Source organism: Anser cygnoides, chromosome 29 (assembly GCF_040182565.1).
Source record: "Anser cygnoides isolate HZ-2024a breed goose chromosome 29, Taihu_goose_T2T_genome, whole genome shotgun sequence".
Lineage (NCBI taxonomy): Eukaryota > Metazoa > Chordata > Aves > Anseriformes > Anatidae > Anser > Anser cygnoides.
Genome location: NC_089901.1, coordinates 3,406,963 through 3,424,300, shown reverse-complemented (window position 1 = coordinate 3,424,300; position 17,338 = coordinate 3,406,963). Strand labels below are relative to the sequence as shown.

General features: G+C 59.9%; 2 protein-coding genes and 1 long non-coding RNA gene across 7 annotated transcripts; 1 reads left to right on the top strand and 2 right to left on the bottom strand.

Annotated features, from left to right (window-relative positions):
* Positions 1 to 800: 800 nt before the first annotated feature.
* AKT2 (AKT serine/threonine kinase 2) lies at positions 801 to 11,043 on the bottom strand. 4 transcript variants are annotated; one of them, XM_066984705.1, is made up of 14 exons: positions 10,814 to 11,043; positions 7,785 to 7,892; positions 6,244 to 6,372; positions 5,059 to 5,170; positions 3,972 to 4,125; positions 3,650 to 3,781; positions 3,299 to 3,364; positions 2,830 to 2,898; positions 2,371 to 2,493; positions 1,911 to 2,039; positions 1,597 to 1,811; positions 1,397 to 1,484; positions 1,209 to 1,311; positions 801 to 1,080 (listed from the first exon to the last, which is right to left on the bottom strand). In XM_066984705.1, exons 2-14 carry the CDS (start codon positions 7,828 to 7,830, stop codon positions 1,001 to 1,003), a joined length of 1,446 nt encoding a protein of 481 aa, XP_066840806.1. In that variant the 5' UTR covers positions 7,831 to 7,892; positions 10,814 to 11,043; the 3' UTR covers positions 801 to 1,000. The 4 variants fall into 4 exon arrangements, with proteins under 4 accessions (XP_066840806.1, XP_066840809.1, XP_066840807.1 ...); XM_066984708.1 differs by lacking the exon at positions 10,814 to 11,043 and adding an exon at positions 9,738 to 9,859; XM_066984706.1 differs by lacking the exon at positions 10,814 to 11,043 and adding an exon at positions 8,494 to 8,681.
* LOC136787473 (uncharacterized) lies at positions 10,595 to 15,681 on the top strand. The gene is made up of 2 exons (XR_010826913.1): positions 10,595 to 10,715; positions 13,717 to 15,681. It is a non-coding gene; the product is annotated as an uncharacterized lncRNA (long non-coding RNA).
* C29H19orf47 (chromosome 29 C19orf47 homolog) lies at positions 11,348 to 17,323 on the bottom strand. Of its 2 annotated transcripts, XM_066984714.1 has the most exons (10): positions 17,193 to 17,323; positions 16,289 to 16,368; positions 16,024 to 16,111; positions 15,246 to 15,360; positions 15,022 to 15,097; positions 14,800 to 14,922; positions 14,401 to 14,550; positions 13,964 to 14,034; positions 13,221 to 13,526; positions 11,348 to 12,135 (listed from the first exon to the last, which is right to left on the bottom strand). In XM_066984714.1, the coding sequence occupies exons 2-10, from the start codon at positions 16,305 to 16,307 to the stop codon at positions 12,118 to 12,120; spliced, it is 966 nt and encodes a 321-aa protein (XP_066840815.1). In that variant the 5' UTR covers positions 16,308 to 16,368; positions 17,193 to 17,323; the 3' UTR covers positions 11,348 to 12,117. The 2 variants fall into 2 exon arrangements, with proteins under 2 accessions (XP_066840815.1, XP_066840814.1); XM_066984713.1 differs by having other exon boundaries at positions 11,348 to 13,526.
* Between the last annotated feature and the right edge of the window lie 15 nt (positions 17,324 to 17,338).

Here is a 17,338-nt window from a genome sequence, read left to right as displayed (position 1 = left end):
CTCCCGGCCCTGTCCCTTGTCCCCACCCCAGCCCCCCCCGCCCCACGTCCCAACACCGCACCAGACCCCGTGGGGGGGCGGCCCCAAGGGCGCAGGAAGGACCCAACCCCCCCCCGGAAAAAAACCAACAAAAAAACCAACGTTTTATTGCTTGTACCGTACAAATCCGAGGGCGGGCGAAAGCAGCCGCCGGCCGCCGCGACACCAGGACCCCCCCCCCCCGGCCCCCGTGTCCCCCCCCCGGGGGTCCTGTACCCCCCCCGGGGGGTCCTATGCCCCCCCCGGGGGTCCTGTGCCGCTATTTCTCTTTATTTGCTGCGTTTTAAGTTAATTCGACTCCAAATTTTGGGCAGGAAGAGGGGGGGGGGGACAAAAGGGGGGGGGGACGCGCCCCCACCTCGTCACCGGCCCGGCGGTGACGGTGGCGCGGCCCCGAGGACCCCCCCCCCCCGTGTCCCCCCCCTCCGGGGCGCGCGGTGCCACCGGCTCCATCGCCGGCAACGGAGCCCACCGGGAGGGGGGGGGGGGGACACGGAGGTGACAAGGGCCCCGGCCCCCCCCCGCCCCAGCGGGGTGACAGCATCCCGGCTTTAAGGCATCGAAGAAAAAGGAAAAAAATATATATATATATATTTATATTGCTTTTGGGGCGGAATCCCCCGCCCCGGCCATTTTGGGAGCTGGAGCCCCCGCACCTCCTTACTGGGAACACTGGGGCATACTGGGGGGGGGGAGAAGAGGGGAGAAAGGCCCTGAAGGGCCCTGGGGGGGGTGGGGGCATTTAAAAAAGCTGCGAGCACTTCTAGGAGTTTTAAAAAATATATATATAATAAAACAATAAAATAAAAATAAAAAGCAGTCCTACGCTCGGGGGAGGGGGGAGCAGCTCGGTGGTGGCTGCCGCCCTCCCCGCGGCCCCCCCAAACGTGGGGCAGAGCCCCCCAAGCGTGGGGCAGGGCCCCCCCGGGTCCCCTGGTGGGGAGGAATCGCCCGGCGCTCGTCACTCCCGGATGCTGGCGGAGTAGGAGAACTGGGGGAAGTGCGTGCGCTGGTCGCTCTCCAGGGAGCCCATGTTGTCGTCTGCCGAGAAAAAAATAAAGGGGGGGGGGACACAGGGGCTGGGGGGGGCGTAAAGGGGCCCCCCCAGGCCCTCGGGGGATTTTTTGGAGGGGTGGCGGGGAGGGGGAAAGGGAGCGGGGAGCGCTCACAGCGGTCCGGCGGCGTGATGGTGATGGACTGGGCGGTGAACTCGTCGTCGAAGTAGCGCGTGTCGATCTCGGACGTCACTTGGGGCTTGAAGGGGGGCACGAGCTGGAGGAGAAAAAGGTTGGGGGGGGGAACGGGGACCCCGGGGTGCTGCCCCCAAGCCCCCCGGCGTCCCCCGAAGCCCCGTTACCTTCTTCTGGACCACGTCCTGCCAGTTGATGGCGGCGAAGAAGCGATGCTCCATCACCTCCTTGGCGTCGCTGGGGCCTCCCCCGAGCCTGCGGGGGGTGGGGGGGGGGGCGCAGCCGTGTCCCAGGGGGGGCAGGGCGGCGGCGGCGGCGCGGGGGGTGCCGAGCGCCCCCTAAAAACGCGCGGCCCCGCTCTCCTCACCTCTGTTTGGGGTCCTTTTTGAGCAGGCCGGCCAGCAGGGCTTTGGCCTCGGGGCTGAGGGTGCGGGGGAAGCGGATCTCCTCCATCAGGATGAGCTCGAAGAGGCGCTCGTGGTCCTGGTTGTAGAAGGGCAGGCGGCCGCACATCATCTCGTACATCACCACCCCCAGGCCCCACCAGTCCACGGCGCGCCCGTAGTCGTTGTCCTCCAAAACCTGCGCCGAAAATAAAGAAAATAAAGAAAAAAAATAAAAGGTTCGGGCGATTCCGGGCGCGATCCCCACGATTTAGGGGTGGGGGGAAAGAAGAAATACCTCCGGGGCCAGGTACTCCGGCGTGCCGCAGAAGGTTTTCATGGTGGCTCCGTCGCTGATGCCCTCCTTGCAGAGCCCGAAGTCGGTGATTTTGATGTGGCCGTCTTTGTCCAGCATGAGGTTTTCCAGCTGGAGAGCGAGGCAAGAAGGTTGGGGAAGGGTTTGCTCCCCCCCCCTCAAGGCTCGAGGGGTTTGAGGGCGCTCGGTCCGCCCCACGGGGATGGGGACGGGGTGGCTGCGGCTCCCCCCGGCACGTCTGAGCCCTCCCCTCCTGCACCGACGCGCGCGATCGCACCCCCAGCCCGCTTCGGAGGATAAAAATCTCCGTCCTCTGCGATGAACAAGGCAGAAAAAAAGCAGCCCGTGGGAACGGAGCGGGGTTTTCACCACCGAGGACTGGGAGGACGGTGCTGGGAACCCCAAAAGCGGTCCCAGGACGATTAAAGCCGGGCGCCGGTACCTTGATATCCCTGTAGACCACGTCCCTGGAGTGCAGGTACTCCAGGGCAGAGACGATTTCCGCGCCGTAGAAGCGAGCCCGGTCCTCCGTGAAGACGCGCTCCCTCGAGAGGTGGAAAAACAGCTTTGGGGGGAGAAGAAGAGGAAGAAAAAAACAAAACAAAACACAAAGCGGGGGCCCGTCAGCAAAATACGAGAGCTGCAAATCCCGGGCTAATCGCTCCCGGCAGCTCCGCGCAGGCAGCTGACGCGGTCACGCGTGCCCTGAGCTCCTCGGTTCCCACCACCCGAAATATTCCCAGCTCCTCGCCGCCGGGGGAGAGCGAAACGCCCGGCTTTAGACACGAGAGGTGGAGGAATAACCCTGGGAGCGACAGCGGGGCGCGAAGCGGCGCTGGAAGGAGCCGAGAGGACTGATTTGGGGGAGAATTGCCCCAAAAATCCCGGCGCTCGCCCGCACCTCGCCGCCGTTGGCGTACTCCATGACGAAGCAGAGCCGGTCGTTGGTCTGGAAGGCGTACTTCAGCGCCTGCGAGAGGGGAAAAAAGAGTAAAAAAAGGGTCTGAGGAGAAAAAAGGGCTGCGTGGAGGAGGAGGAGGAGGCCAAAGGGAGGCGTCGGCGGCTCTGGATTTGCCCCGAGGATGCGGTTTTGGGCCCGGGACCTGGCTCAAGGAGCTTTGGTTGGATAAATATCCGCATGGCCTCGGTCGCAGCGGCACCACGGCGAAGCCAGCGCGGGATCCGCGCCCCTGCTGCTCCCTCGAGGGCTTTGGGACAGCGGGTTTGGCAGAAAAGAGGGGCTCCCCCCAAAAATTAACGCGTTCTGGGAACGCTTCCTGCGCCCCGGAGGGATCCCAGCCCCAAAAACCGTTCGGGCCGGGAGCCGAGCCGCGGTTAAGGGGTGTGAGGCGGCCGAGGGAGGTACTCACGGTCAGGAAGGGGTGCCTGGTGTTCTGCAGCACCCGGCTCTCCGTTACGGTGTGCGCCACCTCGTCCTGCGTGGGGGGAGAGGGGGAGGAGGAAGGGGAGCGTCGCGCAGCGCCGGGCCGAGCCCTGCGAGCCCCTCAGTTTTGGGAAAAAGGGGGGATTCCGCGCTGCTCAACCCAAAAACCAGCGCTGGGGGGCACCCGAAGAGCTTTGTTTTTCGCCCCGGGGGCTGGAAACGCCACCGCACATATCCGGCAGGCGACGTCCCCGCGGGAGCGTGCCACCCCGCGCCCCGTCTGCATCCCCGAAGCGTTTCCGGGCGCTCCCCGAGGCTGTGGGATCAGCCTCGATACCTTGGCGATGATGACCTCCTTCCGCAGGATCTTCATGGCGTAGTAGCGGCCGGTGGCCTTCTCCCGCACCAGGATGACTTTGCCGAAGGTGCCTTTGCCCAGGAGCTTCAGGTAATCGAAATCGTTCATGGTCTGGGGGGGTTGGAAAGAGAAACACGAGGCGGGGCTGCGGCGAGGGCGAGCGGGATCCGGAACGCGCTCATTAATCCGAGTTTTTCCCCCCCCAGTCCCGTTATCCCTGTAGGGAGCAACGCTCTGGGAGCTGCGGCAGCGGGCTCGGAGCCGCGGCGCGGTGCTGAGCCGCGGTGCTGAGCCGCCTTACCGCCTTGGCACGGGTTTTGCTGACGGCCACCTCCATCTCCTCAGCCCCGGTGCCGTCGTTGGGGGAGCCGCACTTGTAGTCCATGGCGTCCACCTCCGGCTCCTGGTTCTTCAGGCTGTTGGCCACCGTCTGGATGGCTCGCATCCACTCCTCGCTGCGGGGAGGAGGGGATTAGGGATTAGGATCTGGATGGGCCGGGCCGATGGGCTGAGGGCAACTGCGTGAAGTTCAACAAGGCCAAGTGCCGGGGCCTGCATATGGGGCGCAACAACCCCAAGCAGAGCTACAGGCTGGGAGATGGGTGGTTGGAAAGCTGCCTGGCGGAGAAGGACCTGGGAGTATTGGTTGATAGGCGGCTGAATATGAGCCAGCAGTGTGCTCAGGTGGCCAAGAAGGCCAACAGCATCCTGGCTTGCATAAGAAGCAGTGTGGCCAGCAGGGCTAGGGAGGTGATTGTCCCCCTGTACTCGGCTCCGGTGAGGCCGCCCCTCGAGCGCTGCGTTCAGTTTTGGGCCCCTCGCTACAAGAAGGACGTGGAGGTGCTCGAGAGAGCCCAGAGAAGGGCGACGAAGCTGGTGAGGGGTCTGGGGAACGAGGCTTAGGAGGAGCGGCTGAGGGAGCTGGGGGTGTTCAGCCTGGAGAAGAGGAGGCTCAGGGGAGACCTCATCGCTCTCTACAGGTACCTTAAAGGAGGCTGTAGCGAGGCGGGGGTCGGTCTGTTCTCCCCCGTGCCTGGGGACAGGACGAGGGGGAACGGGCGAAAGTTGCGCCGGGGGAGGTTTGGGTTGGATGTTAGGAAGAACTTCTTTACCGAAAGGGTTGTTGGGCACTGGGATGGGCTGCCCAGGGAGGGGGTTGAGTCGCCATCCCTGGAGGGCTTTAAAAGACGTTCAGATGTAGCCCTGAGTGATAGGGTTTAGCGTAGGGCTTGTTAGTGTTAGGGCAGAGGTTGGACTGGGTCATCTTGGAGGTCTCTTCCAACCTAGACGATTCTGTGGATTCGGTGAGGGGGGGGGGGGGTTCGCTTCGCTCGGGGTCGGCGAGGTTTTGGGGTCAGCGAGGTGTCGGGGGGGGGCCCCGCGCCTACCGCTCCTCGGGGGAATCCACGTGGAAGGTCCTCTCGATGACCGTGGTCCACTGCAGGCAGCGGATGACGAAGGTGTTGGGTCGGGGCCGCTCGGTTTTCATCAGCTGGCACTCTGGGGGGAAGGGGGGAGAAAGGGAGGAAAGGGGGGGGGGGGGAAGGGAAGGGGGGAAAGGGGCCAAAAAAAGGAAGGGGGGGGGAAGGGGCCGAAAAGGAAAGGAAGGGGGAGAGGGGCCAAAAAGGAAAGGAAGGGGGAGAGGGGCCAAAAAGGAAAGGAAGGGGGAGAGGGGCCAAAAAGGAAAGGAAGGGGGAGAGGGGCCAAAAAGGAAAGGAAGGGGGAGAGGGGCCAAAAAGGAAAGGAAGGGGGAGAGGGGCCAAAAAGGAAAGGAAGGGGGAGAGGGGCCAAAAAGGAAAGGAAGGGGGAGAGGGGCCAAAAAGGAAAGGAAGGGGGAGAGGGGCCAAAAAGGAAAGGAAGGGGGAGAGGGGCCAAAAAGGAAAGGAAGGGGGAGAGGGGCCAAAAAGGAAAGGAAGGGGGGGGAAAGGGGCCAAAAAGGAAAGGAAGGGGGGGGAAAGGGGCCAAAAAAGGAAGGGAAGGGGGGGGAAAGGGGCCAAAAAAAGGAAGGGAAGGGGGGGGAAAGGGGCCAAAAAGGAAAGGAGAAAGGGGCCAAAAAGGAAAGGAGAAAGGGGCCAAAAAAGGAAATGGGAAAGGGGCCAAAAAAGGAAAGGAAAGGGGAAAGGGGCCAAAAAAGGAAAGGGAAAGGGGCCAAAAAGGAAGGAGGAGAGGGGCCAAAAAGGAAAGGAGGGGGGAAAGGGGCCAAAAAGGAAAGGAGGGGGGAAAGGGGCCAAAAAAGGAAGGGAAGGGGGAAAGGGGCCAAAAAAGGAAGGGAAGGGGGAAAGGGGCCAAAAAAGGAAGGGAAGGGGGAAAGGGGCCAAAAAAGGAAGGGAAGGGGGAAAGGGGCCAAAAAAGGAAGGGAAGGGGGAAAGGGGCCAAAAAGGAAATGGGGGGGGGAAAGGGGCCAAAAAGGAAATGGGGGGGGGAAAGGGGCCAAAAAGGAAAGGGGAAAGGGGCCAAAAAGGAAAGGAGGGGGGAAAGGGGAGGAAAAGGAAGGGGAAAGGGGATGAAAAGGCAGGGGGAGGTTTGGGATCCGGCACCCCGCCGCCTTCCCCGCGCCGCCCGCGCCCACCTACCCGCCACCGAGAAGTTGTTGAGGGGCGGCAAGCTGTGGTCGGAGGTCTCGGGGCGCTCCTTGTAGCCGATGAAGGAGCCATCGCTCTTCAGCAGGAAATACCGGGGGCGCCACGTTTTGATGTACTCCCCTGCAATAAAAAGGAGAGAATCACCCGGGGAGCGAGAGAAGGAAGCAAAAAGGGGGGCTCGTTTCACCCAAAGCCGGGCTCCGGGCCCCTTCCGTATCCTTGCCCGGCGCTGCGCCGCCTCCTTCTTCCCCAAAAGCTCCCAAATTACCCCAAAAACCCGCAGCAAAAGGAATTATAAAAAAAAAAAAAAAGAAAGGGAGATCCACCTCCGGCACCGCTAAAAATAAATAATAATAAAAAAAAAAAACCCGCGCAGCTGCTCCAGCGCCGAGGCTAAAAATACGCGCTCGGGGCCGCGGGGCAGCAACGGGGGGTAAAGGGAGCAGCTCGGCGCTGCGCCGGGACGCTGCTCGTTAGGGGGGGGGGATTTGTCTTAATTAAACTGAGGGGGGGCCCAAATTTGTCAGGGTTAAAGAGGGGAGCCCCAAATTTGTCCTGGTTAAGAAAGGAGCCCCGAATTTATCTGGGTTAAAGAGAGGAGCCCCAAATTTGTCTGGGTTTGAGAGAGGAGCCCCAAATTTGCCTTGGTTAAAGAGAGGAGCCCCAAATTTGTCCTGGTTAAAAAAGGGAGCCCCAAATTTGTCTGGGTTAAAGAGGGGAGCCCCAAATCTGCCTTGGTTAAAGAGGGGAGCCCCAAATTTGTCCTGGATAAAAAAGGGAGCCCCAAATTTGTCGGGGTTAAAGAGAGGAGCCCCGAATTTGCCTTGGTTAAAAAGAGGAGCCCCAGATTTGTCTGGGTCAAAGAGAGGAGCCCCAGATTTGCCTTGGTTAAAGAGGGGAGCCCCAAATTTGTCTGGGTTAAAGAGAGGAGCCCCAAATTCGCCTTGTTTAAAGAGGAGAGCCCCAGATTTGTCCTGGTTAAGAACGGGAGCCCCAAATTTGTCTGGGTTAAAGAGGGGAGCCCCAGATTTGTCTGGGTTAAAGAGGGGAGCCCCAAACTTGTCGGGGTTAAAGAGGGGAGCCCCAAATTTGTCCTGGATAAAAAAGGGAGCCCCAAATTTGTCGGGGTTAAAGAGAGGAGCCCCAGATTTGCCTTGGTTAAAGAGGGGAGCCCCTAATTTGTATGGGTTAAAGAGGAGAGCCCCCAATTTGCCTTGTTTAAATAGGAGTGCCCCAGATTTGTCTTGGTTAAAAAGAGGAGCCCCAAATTTGTCCTGGTTAAAAAAGGGAGCCCCAAATTTGTATGGGTTAAAAAGAGGAGCCCCAAATTTGCCTTGGCTAAAAAGGGGAGCCCCAAATTTGTCTTGGCTAAAAAGGGGAGCCCCAAATTTGTCCTGGTTAAAAAAGGGAGCCCCAGATTTGCCTTGGCTAAAAAGGGGAGCCCCAAATTTGGGGAAAGGTTTAAAAATAAATAAAAATTAATCGACGGCAACCCGAAACCTGCTTGGGACGGCAGCGGCCCCGCTGCTCACCTCTCTTGTGCAGCCAGCCCTCCTTCACCACCGCCACCTCGCTCATGGCGCTGCCGCCGCTGGCTCTCGCCTCCTCGCTGCGGCAGGACCGGGGACGCGGCTAGCGACCTGGGGGAGAAGGAGAGCGTCAGCAGGGCTTGCTTCGAGGAGAAAAATCTCTTTTTTCCGCTCTTTTCAGCCAAAAAGAGGAGCCGGAGGCCGCGCGTAAGCGGCGGTCGGCGACCCCTACCTGCCGGCGGGGCTGCCATCGCGGACGGCCGAGAGCTTTGGGGGTAAAGGAGCGGGGATTTGCGCGGAACAAACGGCTCGAGCAAAATTTAATCGGAGTCACCCGCCGGGATTAACCCCGGCCCCGAAAAAAAGGAAAAAAAAAAACAAAAACGGCGCAATGGGACGACGCCGCGGCGGTTTGGAGACCTCGGAGCTCCTTTTCCTTGGTGCCGTGGTTTCCCCTGCTTCAGATCGGCCCCGAAATCCCAGTTTTATCCCCCAAAAAAACACCTCTGGCAGGAGGGGGAGGTTCGGAAAGCGTCGCGCGACCCCGTGAGAGAGGGACGCGCCGAGAAATCGGCGCCGGGTTTGGGGTAAAACCACCCAGAAATATTTAAAGGCAGAAAACGTTTCTTTGCGGGAGTAAAACCCAAGCGCCGCGAGGAGTCGGCGGAGCCGTCCGCACCGAAATCCTGCAGCCGGCTCCCCGAGCGCTGACCTGAAGCCGTTTCAGGCTCATTTAACCCCAAAACGATCGCCGTTTTTCCTCCGGCAGCTGAGGATGAAGCTCCGAAAACTCCAAGCCCAGAGCTCGCAGCGGTGCCCGGCGACTTCGCCGCGGGTTTCGCGCGTCCGACGGCAAAGGGAGGGGAAGGAAAATCGGCCGGCTGAGCGCTGCGAAGAGATCGGGAGCTGCTCTCACCCCCCAAAAAAAAGGGCTAAAGTCTGCCTGGCAGGGCCCCCGCTATTGATTTTCGGGTTGCGGCACAGCGGTGTTTCTTCATCCAGGTCGGACCTGGCTCGCCTCCGTCGCGGGAGAGGGCAGGAACGAAAAGCGGCGCCGCCGAAGCGAACCGCAGCACGGCTCCCCCCCCCCCAAAAAAAAAAACGCCCCGGGTTCGGGCTCAGCACCAAGCCCGAGCTCCTGGGGAGCGCAGAAATCTGTCGGGGTGTTTGAATTGGGGAGGAAAGAGGCGATTTTGTTCCTCCTCCTGGTCGTTCGGTGTTCGGCTCGGGGCGCCTTCAGCTCCTCCTCGCCGCCTCGGCTTGACGGAGCAGGAGCGATGCCAAGGGGTCGCCTGGTGTCCAGCCCCCTCCTCCTGCTGCTGAAATCCGTTTCTCCTCCACAAATTCACCCAAATCGCCAGTTTTTTGGCCCACCGGGCCGCTGGAGCCTGTAATAAGAGGCTTTTCCCAACAAACGCCACCGTTTCGTGCTTCAGTTCACCGCAGATTTCCCCCGCGCCTCGCTGGGAAGGGCAGGGATCCGTCCCGGGACGCGTTCCCCGGTTCGAAAGCCCGAAGGAGCCGCTTTATTTCTGGTTTTTGGTTAAAATCCTGCTCCGAGTTTCCCTGCGCCGTCCAAGCGCTGGTTTATCGACCGTGGTTCATTCACCGCAACGAGTGCCGCCGGCCCAGACCCGCTCCCGAAGGAGGCGACGGGGACGCTCGGCGCGGGGTCGAGCAGAAATTCGGCGGCGGGGCGAGCCGTTAGGGTCTCGTTTCGGCACCGCTCTGATGAGGAAAAGCCTTTAATTACCGAGGAAAAGCCGTTAATTGCTCGTGAGCGGCGCTCGAGGGGAGTCGCGGCGCAGGCGAGGCTCTGACAGGGCACGGAGCCCACGTGAGGCAGAGCCCCCGAGCGAGGTGTTGTCCCCTGACAGCGCTAAGGGGACACCAAAGCCACATCGTTGGCCCAAAACGTCGCTTTTTTCACCCGTTTCAAGCCCTCAGCATCCCAACCTGCTCCTGCAGCAGCGTCTAAGCGCCTCCTCGAGCCCTGAGCACCACTTTTAGCTTCAGGACTCGGCTTTCCTCCACCGTTCGCCTGCGGGATCCCGACCCCTGCACGGCAAAGGGAGTTAGCGACAAACCCGACCCCCAAAAAAACCCCAAATCGGGTTTTTCGCCGCTCGAAAACCAAACCCCGAGCGGTGGCACCTCACCGGGGGGGGGGCTGGTAGGGAGGCTCCCGGCCTCCGCCGCGGGCTCGGCCTCGGGGCAAGCAGAGGGAGCACTGTGGGGGTCGGGCGACATTTTGGGGTACAAAAGGGGGTTTTTGGGGTTCAGCACTTCGGGGTGGGGGATTGTTTGGGGGTTGGGTCCCCAAACAGCCCCCAAAAGCCCCTCCCCCAGCGCAAAGCCCCCCCCAAAACCCCTCAGCACCACAGCAGGGCCCCCCCCAACCCCTGCCCCCCCATAAAAAACCCATAACCCCCCAAAATCCCCCCAAAAAGCTCCCCCCAACTCCATGCCTCTCTAATTCCACACACACACGCCACAACCCCCCCACCCAACACCACAACCCACCAAAACAACCCCCCCTCACTGCTACCCCCCCCAGCCCTCAGGCGCACCCCAAAATTCAAGAAACCCCCCCAAAACCACCTCCCACCCCCAGCCCCCCCCCGCAGAGGCGAGTGGTTCGCTCCGCGCCTCGTCCCCCCCCGCTCTGAGGCGGGCGGGCGCAAAATGGAGGCGGGGGTAGGACGCGCTCCTCTCCTCCCCCCCCCCATCCCTGCTGCGAATGGTACGGTCCGCAAGGCAACCAAATCAGAAAGCAGACGGGTCCAAGACGCGAGGCGGGGGACGCCGCCGCACCACCCGCTGGGGGAGCCGCGAATGGTACGGTCCGCAGGGCTGCCCCCTCAGTGAGCGGACGGCTCCACTACGCGGGGCGGGGGACGCCGCCGCGCCCCCCCTCTGGGAGCGCCGCGGATGGTACGGTCCTCACAGCGCCCAGCGGGGGGCAGGCGAGTCCATTACGCCGCGCGGGGGGGGCCGCGGAGAGCCCGGGTAACGCGGGGCCGGCTCCTCACCTGTCATGGACGCCGTAAAACCGGCCGTCGGCCGCCGCTCATCCCGGTGGCGGCGGCGGGGAGCCTCCTGTGGCGCTTTATCCGCGCGGACGGCGGCGGCGCTCCCGGAAACCCCGCCCGCCGCGGGCCCACGCACGCAGGAAGCGGAGACGGCCGGGGAGGGGAGGGGGCGAGGGGGACGGTGAGGGAAGGACCCCGCGAGCCTCCCCGCGGCGCGCACTGCGCATGCGCCGCGCCGCCGCCCCGCCCGCGCATGCGCGCGACCAGAGTGCACAGGGGAGGGGCTGCGCGGCGGGCAGTGCGCATGCGCAGTTCCCTCCCCGGGCCACCACGTCCCCCGGCAAGGCCACGCCCGCTTCCGGGGCGCTTCATTTGCATATATTTGCATATCCCCCAACCTCACGGAGCTGTACAGGGGAAGGAAGAGGGGAGAAGGGGCAAATTTGGGGCAAAAAGCCGCCCCCCCGGCTGCCCTGAGGCACCCCGTGATGCACCTTAATTTTTAACATAAAAAACACTAAAAACGGTCAAAAATCCAAAAAACGCCTTTATTTGCACAGCTCGGGGCTGCTCCCCTCCAGAAACGCAAGGAAACCCCCAAATCTGCTGCATCCCCCACCCCCGCTGGGGGGCAGATGATGGAAAAGGGCCAAAATCCCTTTTTCCGCCTGTTTTTTAGGTGCCCCCCCCCCCCCCAGCGTTAAAACCGCTGCGAGCTTCCCCTCGTGAGGGGCTGGGCATGCTGCACACCAAAAAAAATGCCAAAAACGGGTGTTGTGAGACCACATCGTAACTCACTCCCCCCCAAAAAAAACACAAACAAACAAAAAAGCCCCCCAAAAACACAAAAAATACCTCAAAAACCACCAAAGCCCAAACTTAGAGGTGATGCAAGAAACCCACAGCAAACGCAACCAAACCGGTAAAAAAAAAAAAAGAGCTTCTCCCCGGGCGTGAAACGGGAAAAATAAGGAAATGTGGGAAGCAGAGCAGGAGGGATGCTTGGCGAGACCCTAAATCTCATGATTTCAACCCAAAGTCAACGCCCACAGAGCCACAGCTTGGGGGTTGATTTGGGGACAAATCTGGCATTCGGGCTAAGTCCCTGGTGCCCGTTTGGGGGAAAATGCGCCCATTTTGGCGACGGGCTGGCAGCAAACATGATTTTAGGTGTGAAAATCGGCGATTTTAGGGGCCTGCAAGCAGCGCGCGTGGCAACCGTGAGCCGTTTTGGGGAGATTTTGCCTTTTTTTTTTGGGCTGCTCCAAACAAGCATCCCGGCTCTGCGAAATCTGCTCCGGGTCTTAGATATAAGAAAGAACCTGCAGGGGAGAAAAAATAAATAGGAAAAAAAAAAAAAGGAAAAAAGGAAAAAAAATAGAAAGGAAAAACGTTAAGTGCAGCAACTGCAGGAAATTCATTTTTTTTAAAAATAATTCCCCCCCCATCAATGTGGTGAGTGGGGAAGAAAGGGGGAAGCCAGGAGAAACATGGATTTTGAACAAAATTGGGAAGATAAGTCCAGATTTTGAACAAAATCGGGAAGGTAAGCCTGGATTTTGAACAAAATTCATGAAGATAAGCCCAGGATTTGAATATAACCAGGAGGAGAAGCCCAGAATTTGAAGAAAATCATGAAGATAAGCCCAAAATATGAAGAAAACTGTGAAGATAACCCTGGATTTCAAACAAAACCATTAAAATAAACCCGGATTTCAAAAAAAACTGGGATGGAAAGCCTAGAATTTGAACAAAACCATGAAAATAAACCCGGATTTCAAATAAAATTGGGATGGAAAGCCCAGATTTTGAACAAAACCGTGAAAACAAATCCAGGTTTCAAACAAAACCGTGAAAATAAGCCCAGAACTTGAAAAAAACTGTAAAATAAACCTGGATTTCGCACAAAACTGGGATGGAAAGCCTAGAATTTAAACAAAACCATGAAAATAAACCCGGATTTCAAACAAAACTATGAAGATAAGCCCAGAATGTGAACAAAAGCATGAAAATAAAGCTGGATTTCGAACAAAACTGGGATGGAAAGCCAAGAATTTGAACAAAACCATGAAAATAAACCCAGATTTCAAACAAAACCATGAAGATATGCCCAGAATTTGATCAAAACTGTAAAATAAACCTGGATTTTGCACAAAACCGTGATAAGCCCAGAATTTGAACGAAACCATGAAAATAAGCCCAGATTTCGACCAAAACTATGAAGTTAAGCCCAGAACTTGATCAAAACTGTAGGACAAAGCCGGATTTTTGAACAAAACCGGGACGGAACGCCCAGGTTTCGGACGCGCGGCGGGCGTCAGTCCGCTTTCTTCCCCAGTCTCTGGAAGACGCTGACGGCGCCGGCGTCGTCCATGCGCGCGCTCAGGGCGTCGCTGCTGCTGCTCACCTTGGCGCTGCCCCAAGTCCTCTTGATCGTCACCCGAAATTCGGGCTGCTTTTTGCTCCGGCTGCTGCTGACGCTGCTGTCCTGAGCTTCCAGGCTGGTTTTGGGGGGCTGCGCCTTGCCCCCGGCGCGGCGCCGGGGGGGCTCCGAGGTTTGGGCTTTGGCTTTGATGATTTTCCCCGCCTCGGGGGCGTCCTTGAGGGGTTTCTTGAGGACGCCGGCGTAGGGCAGGACGGAGCCCTCGTCGTCGCTCTCCGCGTTCTTGTTGCCGGCCGGCGTGTCGCCCAGCCTGCTGAACACCCCTGTGGGCTGGAGGGGGGGGGACAGGGGGGGCGTCAGAGCAAAGGTTTGGGTCCCCCGCGCCCCCATTTTGGGTGCAGGGTTTGCCCTCGCCCTGCTCGTGCAATAAGGAAGGAACCCAACCACGCGTTTTGGGGCCCGAACGGTGAAAAACGCCAAGGAACGGCTAATAAAATATAATTCTCCATTTTTTTTCCAGCTTCCTGACCACCAAAAAACCCTACCGCGTCCCAGATTTAAGGGTGAAAATCAAGGCATGGAAAGGGAATCGTCGTTTTGGTGGTCGGGCTCAACGATCCTGAAGATTTTTCCAACCTAAATTTTACGACTAAAGCCACCTGGGGTCACCGAAGAATCCCCCCAGATTTCCTCCAGCGCGTTTCCGTGTTTTCAGTTTGGGTTTTTCCTCGGGGTTTTTCCCCAAAACGCGTCCCCGCTGCGCTCACCTTGCCAGCCGCCGCCGCGTCCGCCTTCGTCTCGGCTCCCAGGCGGTCGAAAACCGACGTCCTCTGCAGACCTGGCGGGGTTTTTTAAGGGAGAAAACGCAGTTTTGAGAATTTTGGGGGAAGAGGCTGGGAAGGCATCGCCAGCAGACCCGAAAACACCCCAGAAATACCGTTAAATAAGCGCTCCGAGAGCGCTCGCTGTTTCTCCTGGTGCCTACCTCCCCTTTTTTAATTTATAAACATGATTTTTAGAGAGAAAAAACGCCAACTTTACGGGTCGCAGCAACTCGACGTGTGTTTATAACATCACGTCATCGAGACGAGATTTATAACGGCTTGGGATCGCCGCGAAGCAGAGGACGCGGGGCTCATCCCTTGGGGTTTTGGGGCCCCAAAACGTCCCCCGTGGTGGTACCGAGAGGCCGTGGGGCCGCTACCTTTGGCCGCCTGCTGCTCCAGGATCTTCTTGGTGCGCGGCGTGGTGCCCTTGGGCATGGTGATCACGTACTTGCCCTCCATCTCCGCCGTCACGCGGCGCCGCTTGGCCGGCGTTGGCGCGGGGCTCCCGGCTTCCTCCTCGTGCAGACCTTTGGGGGGGGGGGACGATACAGAGAAGCTCAGAGCAGGCTCAGGGCTAAAATGGCGAGAATTGGCCCCAAAAGAACACCCGGAGGGGTAAAAACACCTCCTAAAAACCCCACAGATTTTGGGAGGGCGAAAAGCCCCCCGGGGCGGCCGTGAGCGCGCTCCTTCCCTACTCAACGCTCTTCCTCCCTAACCAAGCTCTTCCTCCCCACCTGTGCTCTTCCTCCCCTCTCGCGCTTCTACCTCCCTACCCGCGCTCTTCACCGCCAGCTTGTTGGAGACGGTGACGGAGATTTTGGAGGCGTCAGGCCTGCGGGCGGGGGTGGCGGGCGGCGAGTCCCTGCTCAGGCTGTTGGCGATCATGCGGGAGGCGGCTGGAAGCAGAGCCCGGGGGGGCCGCCGTGAATTAATGCCCCACAAAGGGATTTTTCCTTAAAAATCAGGGGGTTTAGGGGTTGTTGGCCCGCACTCACCGCTGCTGGCGTTGCGGCGCAGCTCCGCCGGCGCGCTCGGGGGGCTCAGTGCCTCGGTGGCCGCCTTGCACATCTCCTGTGGGGGGCGCGAGCTCTCCGTCAGCACCCCTAAAATCCCCCCCAACCCACCCCGGGGCTGGGGGGGGGTTCCCCTGCTTATTTCCACCCTTCCCAGTCCAAAAACGGGCTCGTCCCAGTCCAGGACTGGTCGGGGAGGCTCGTACCTGCCTGTAAACGACTTTGGCGTGCTTGAGGATGGCGATGATGTCCCCCACGATCGTGATGCCCAGCTCGTTCATGATCTCCTTGTTGAGGTCCAGCAGCATGTTCTTCTGGATCCTGCGGGGAAATTGGGAAGCCGGCGGTTTGGGATAATCCCCCCCGGCTCCATCCTCTCATTACCAGCTTAATTAAACCCCAGCGAGGCTAATTAACCCCGGGGTTAATCCAGCAGGAGCTACGACAGAACGCGGCGGGGCCGAAAAAGAAGCTCGGCCCAGATTAATTAACAAAAATAGCGAAACAAGAGGAAAATCAGACGGGCCGTTGTGTTTTGCTCTTCCTCGCGCAGTTTGGGGTCAAAAAGAGGTATTTGGAGGCCGGTGCCAATAATGAAAATGAAGTTTGTCCCAGATTAATTAATAAAAACAATGAAACGAGGAAAATCGGACGGACCGTTGGGCTTTGCTCTTCCTCGCGCGGTTTTGGGTCAAAAAGAGGAATTCGGAGGCCGGTGCCAATAACAAAAATGAAGTTTGTCCCAGATTAATTAACAAAAGCAATGAAACAAGAGAAAAAACTCGGACGGGCCGTTGGGTTTTGCTCTTCCTCGCACAGTATGGGGTCAAAAAGAGGAGTTTGGAGACCGGTGCTGATAATGAAGTTTGTCCCAGATTAATTAATAAAAACAATGAAATAAGAGAAAAATTGGACAGGCCGTTGGGTTTTGCTCTTCCTCGTGCATCTTTGGGTGAAAACGAGGGGTTTGGGGGCTCCCCTCACCTGTTGTCGACGAACATCACGGCGTAGTTGACGGCGGGGCCGGGGGGGATCCCCGCTTCCTTGAAGAACTGGATCCACTCCGACGTCGCTGCGAGAAGAAGCGTGCCAAAAAGGAGTCAAAATGAGTAAAATAAGTAAAATTCAACATTTATTCTCGGCGCCAACCCCCTGAGGATCCCGTAGGGTTTTGGGTTTTTTTTGGGGGGGGTGTTTCACGGGGTTTTGGAGCTCTCCAGCCCCGTTTTTTAGGGTTTAAGGCACTCACCCATCGTCACCGACACCATCACTGGGCCCCCCCCCGCCCTGGGGGGGCACTGCGCGTGGGGCTCAGCCCTCGCCGCCTGCCTGGAACAGGGCAAGGGGGGGGGGGTGAAACACCCCCCAGCACCCTTCTGCGACCCCAATAACCCCCCCCCAAGACCCCTTCTGCCTCTTATACCCCCCTCAACCCCCCCCATGTCCCCTTCTGCCCTCCCCCAGCCCCTCCTGCCCCACAGCTACTACCCCCAGGCCCCCTTCTGCCCCCCCCAGCCCCCCAATACCCCACTCCAACCCCCCTTGCCCCACAACTCCTACCCCCCAGACCCTCTTCTGACCCCCAATGCCCCCCCAAGCCCCCAATGCCCCCCCCAGCCCCCCAAATACCCCCCTCCAGCCCCCCCCGGCCCCCTTCTGCCCCCAGCCCCCCAAATACCCCCATCCAAACCCCCGCAGCCCTCCAAATACCCCCCACCAAACCCCCTTCTTCCCCCTAAAACCTCCCCAGGCCCCCAATGTCCCCCCTAGCCCTCCAAACACCCCCCCCAGCCCTCCAAACACCCCCCCCAGACCCCCTTCTGCCCCCCCCGGCCCCAATGCCCCCCCCAGACCCCCTTCTGCCCCCCCAGACCCCCAAATACCCACTCTAAGCCCCCTTCTGCCACCCCCAGGCCCTCTTCTGCCCCCCAAAGCCCCCCCAGCCCCAAACACCCCCTCAGGCCCCCTTCTGCCCCCGCCAGCCCCCCAAATGCCCCCCCAGTCCCCCAAATAGCCCCCCAAGGCCCCCTTCCGCCCCCCCCCCGGCCCCCAATACCCTCCCCAATCCCCCAAATACCCCCCTCCAACCCCCCCCCAGACCCTTTTCTGCCCCCCCAGACCCCCAAATACCCCCCTCCAAGCCCCCCCCTCACCTCCCGGCCCCCGCCGCGCCCCATCCCGGCGCCTCCGCCCGGCGGCTCCAGGCCCCACCGGAAGTAGCCACCACCGAGACGCCGGAAGCTGGCCAGCGCGCCGCTCTAACCCGACGCGGGCGCCGCGGCCGCTCTAGGCAGCGGCG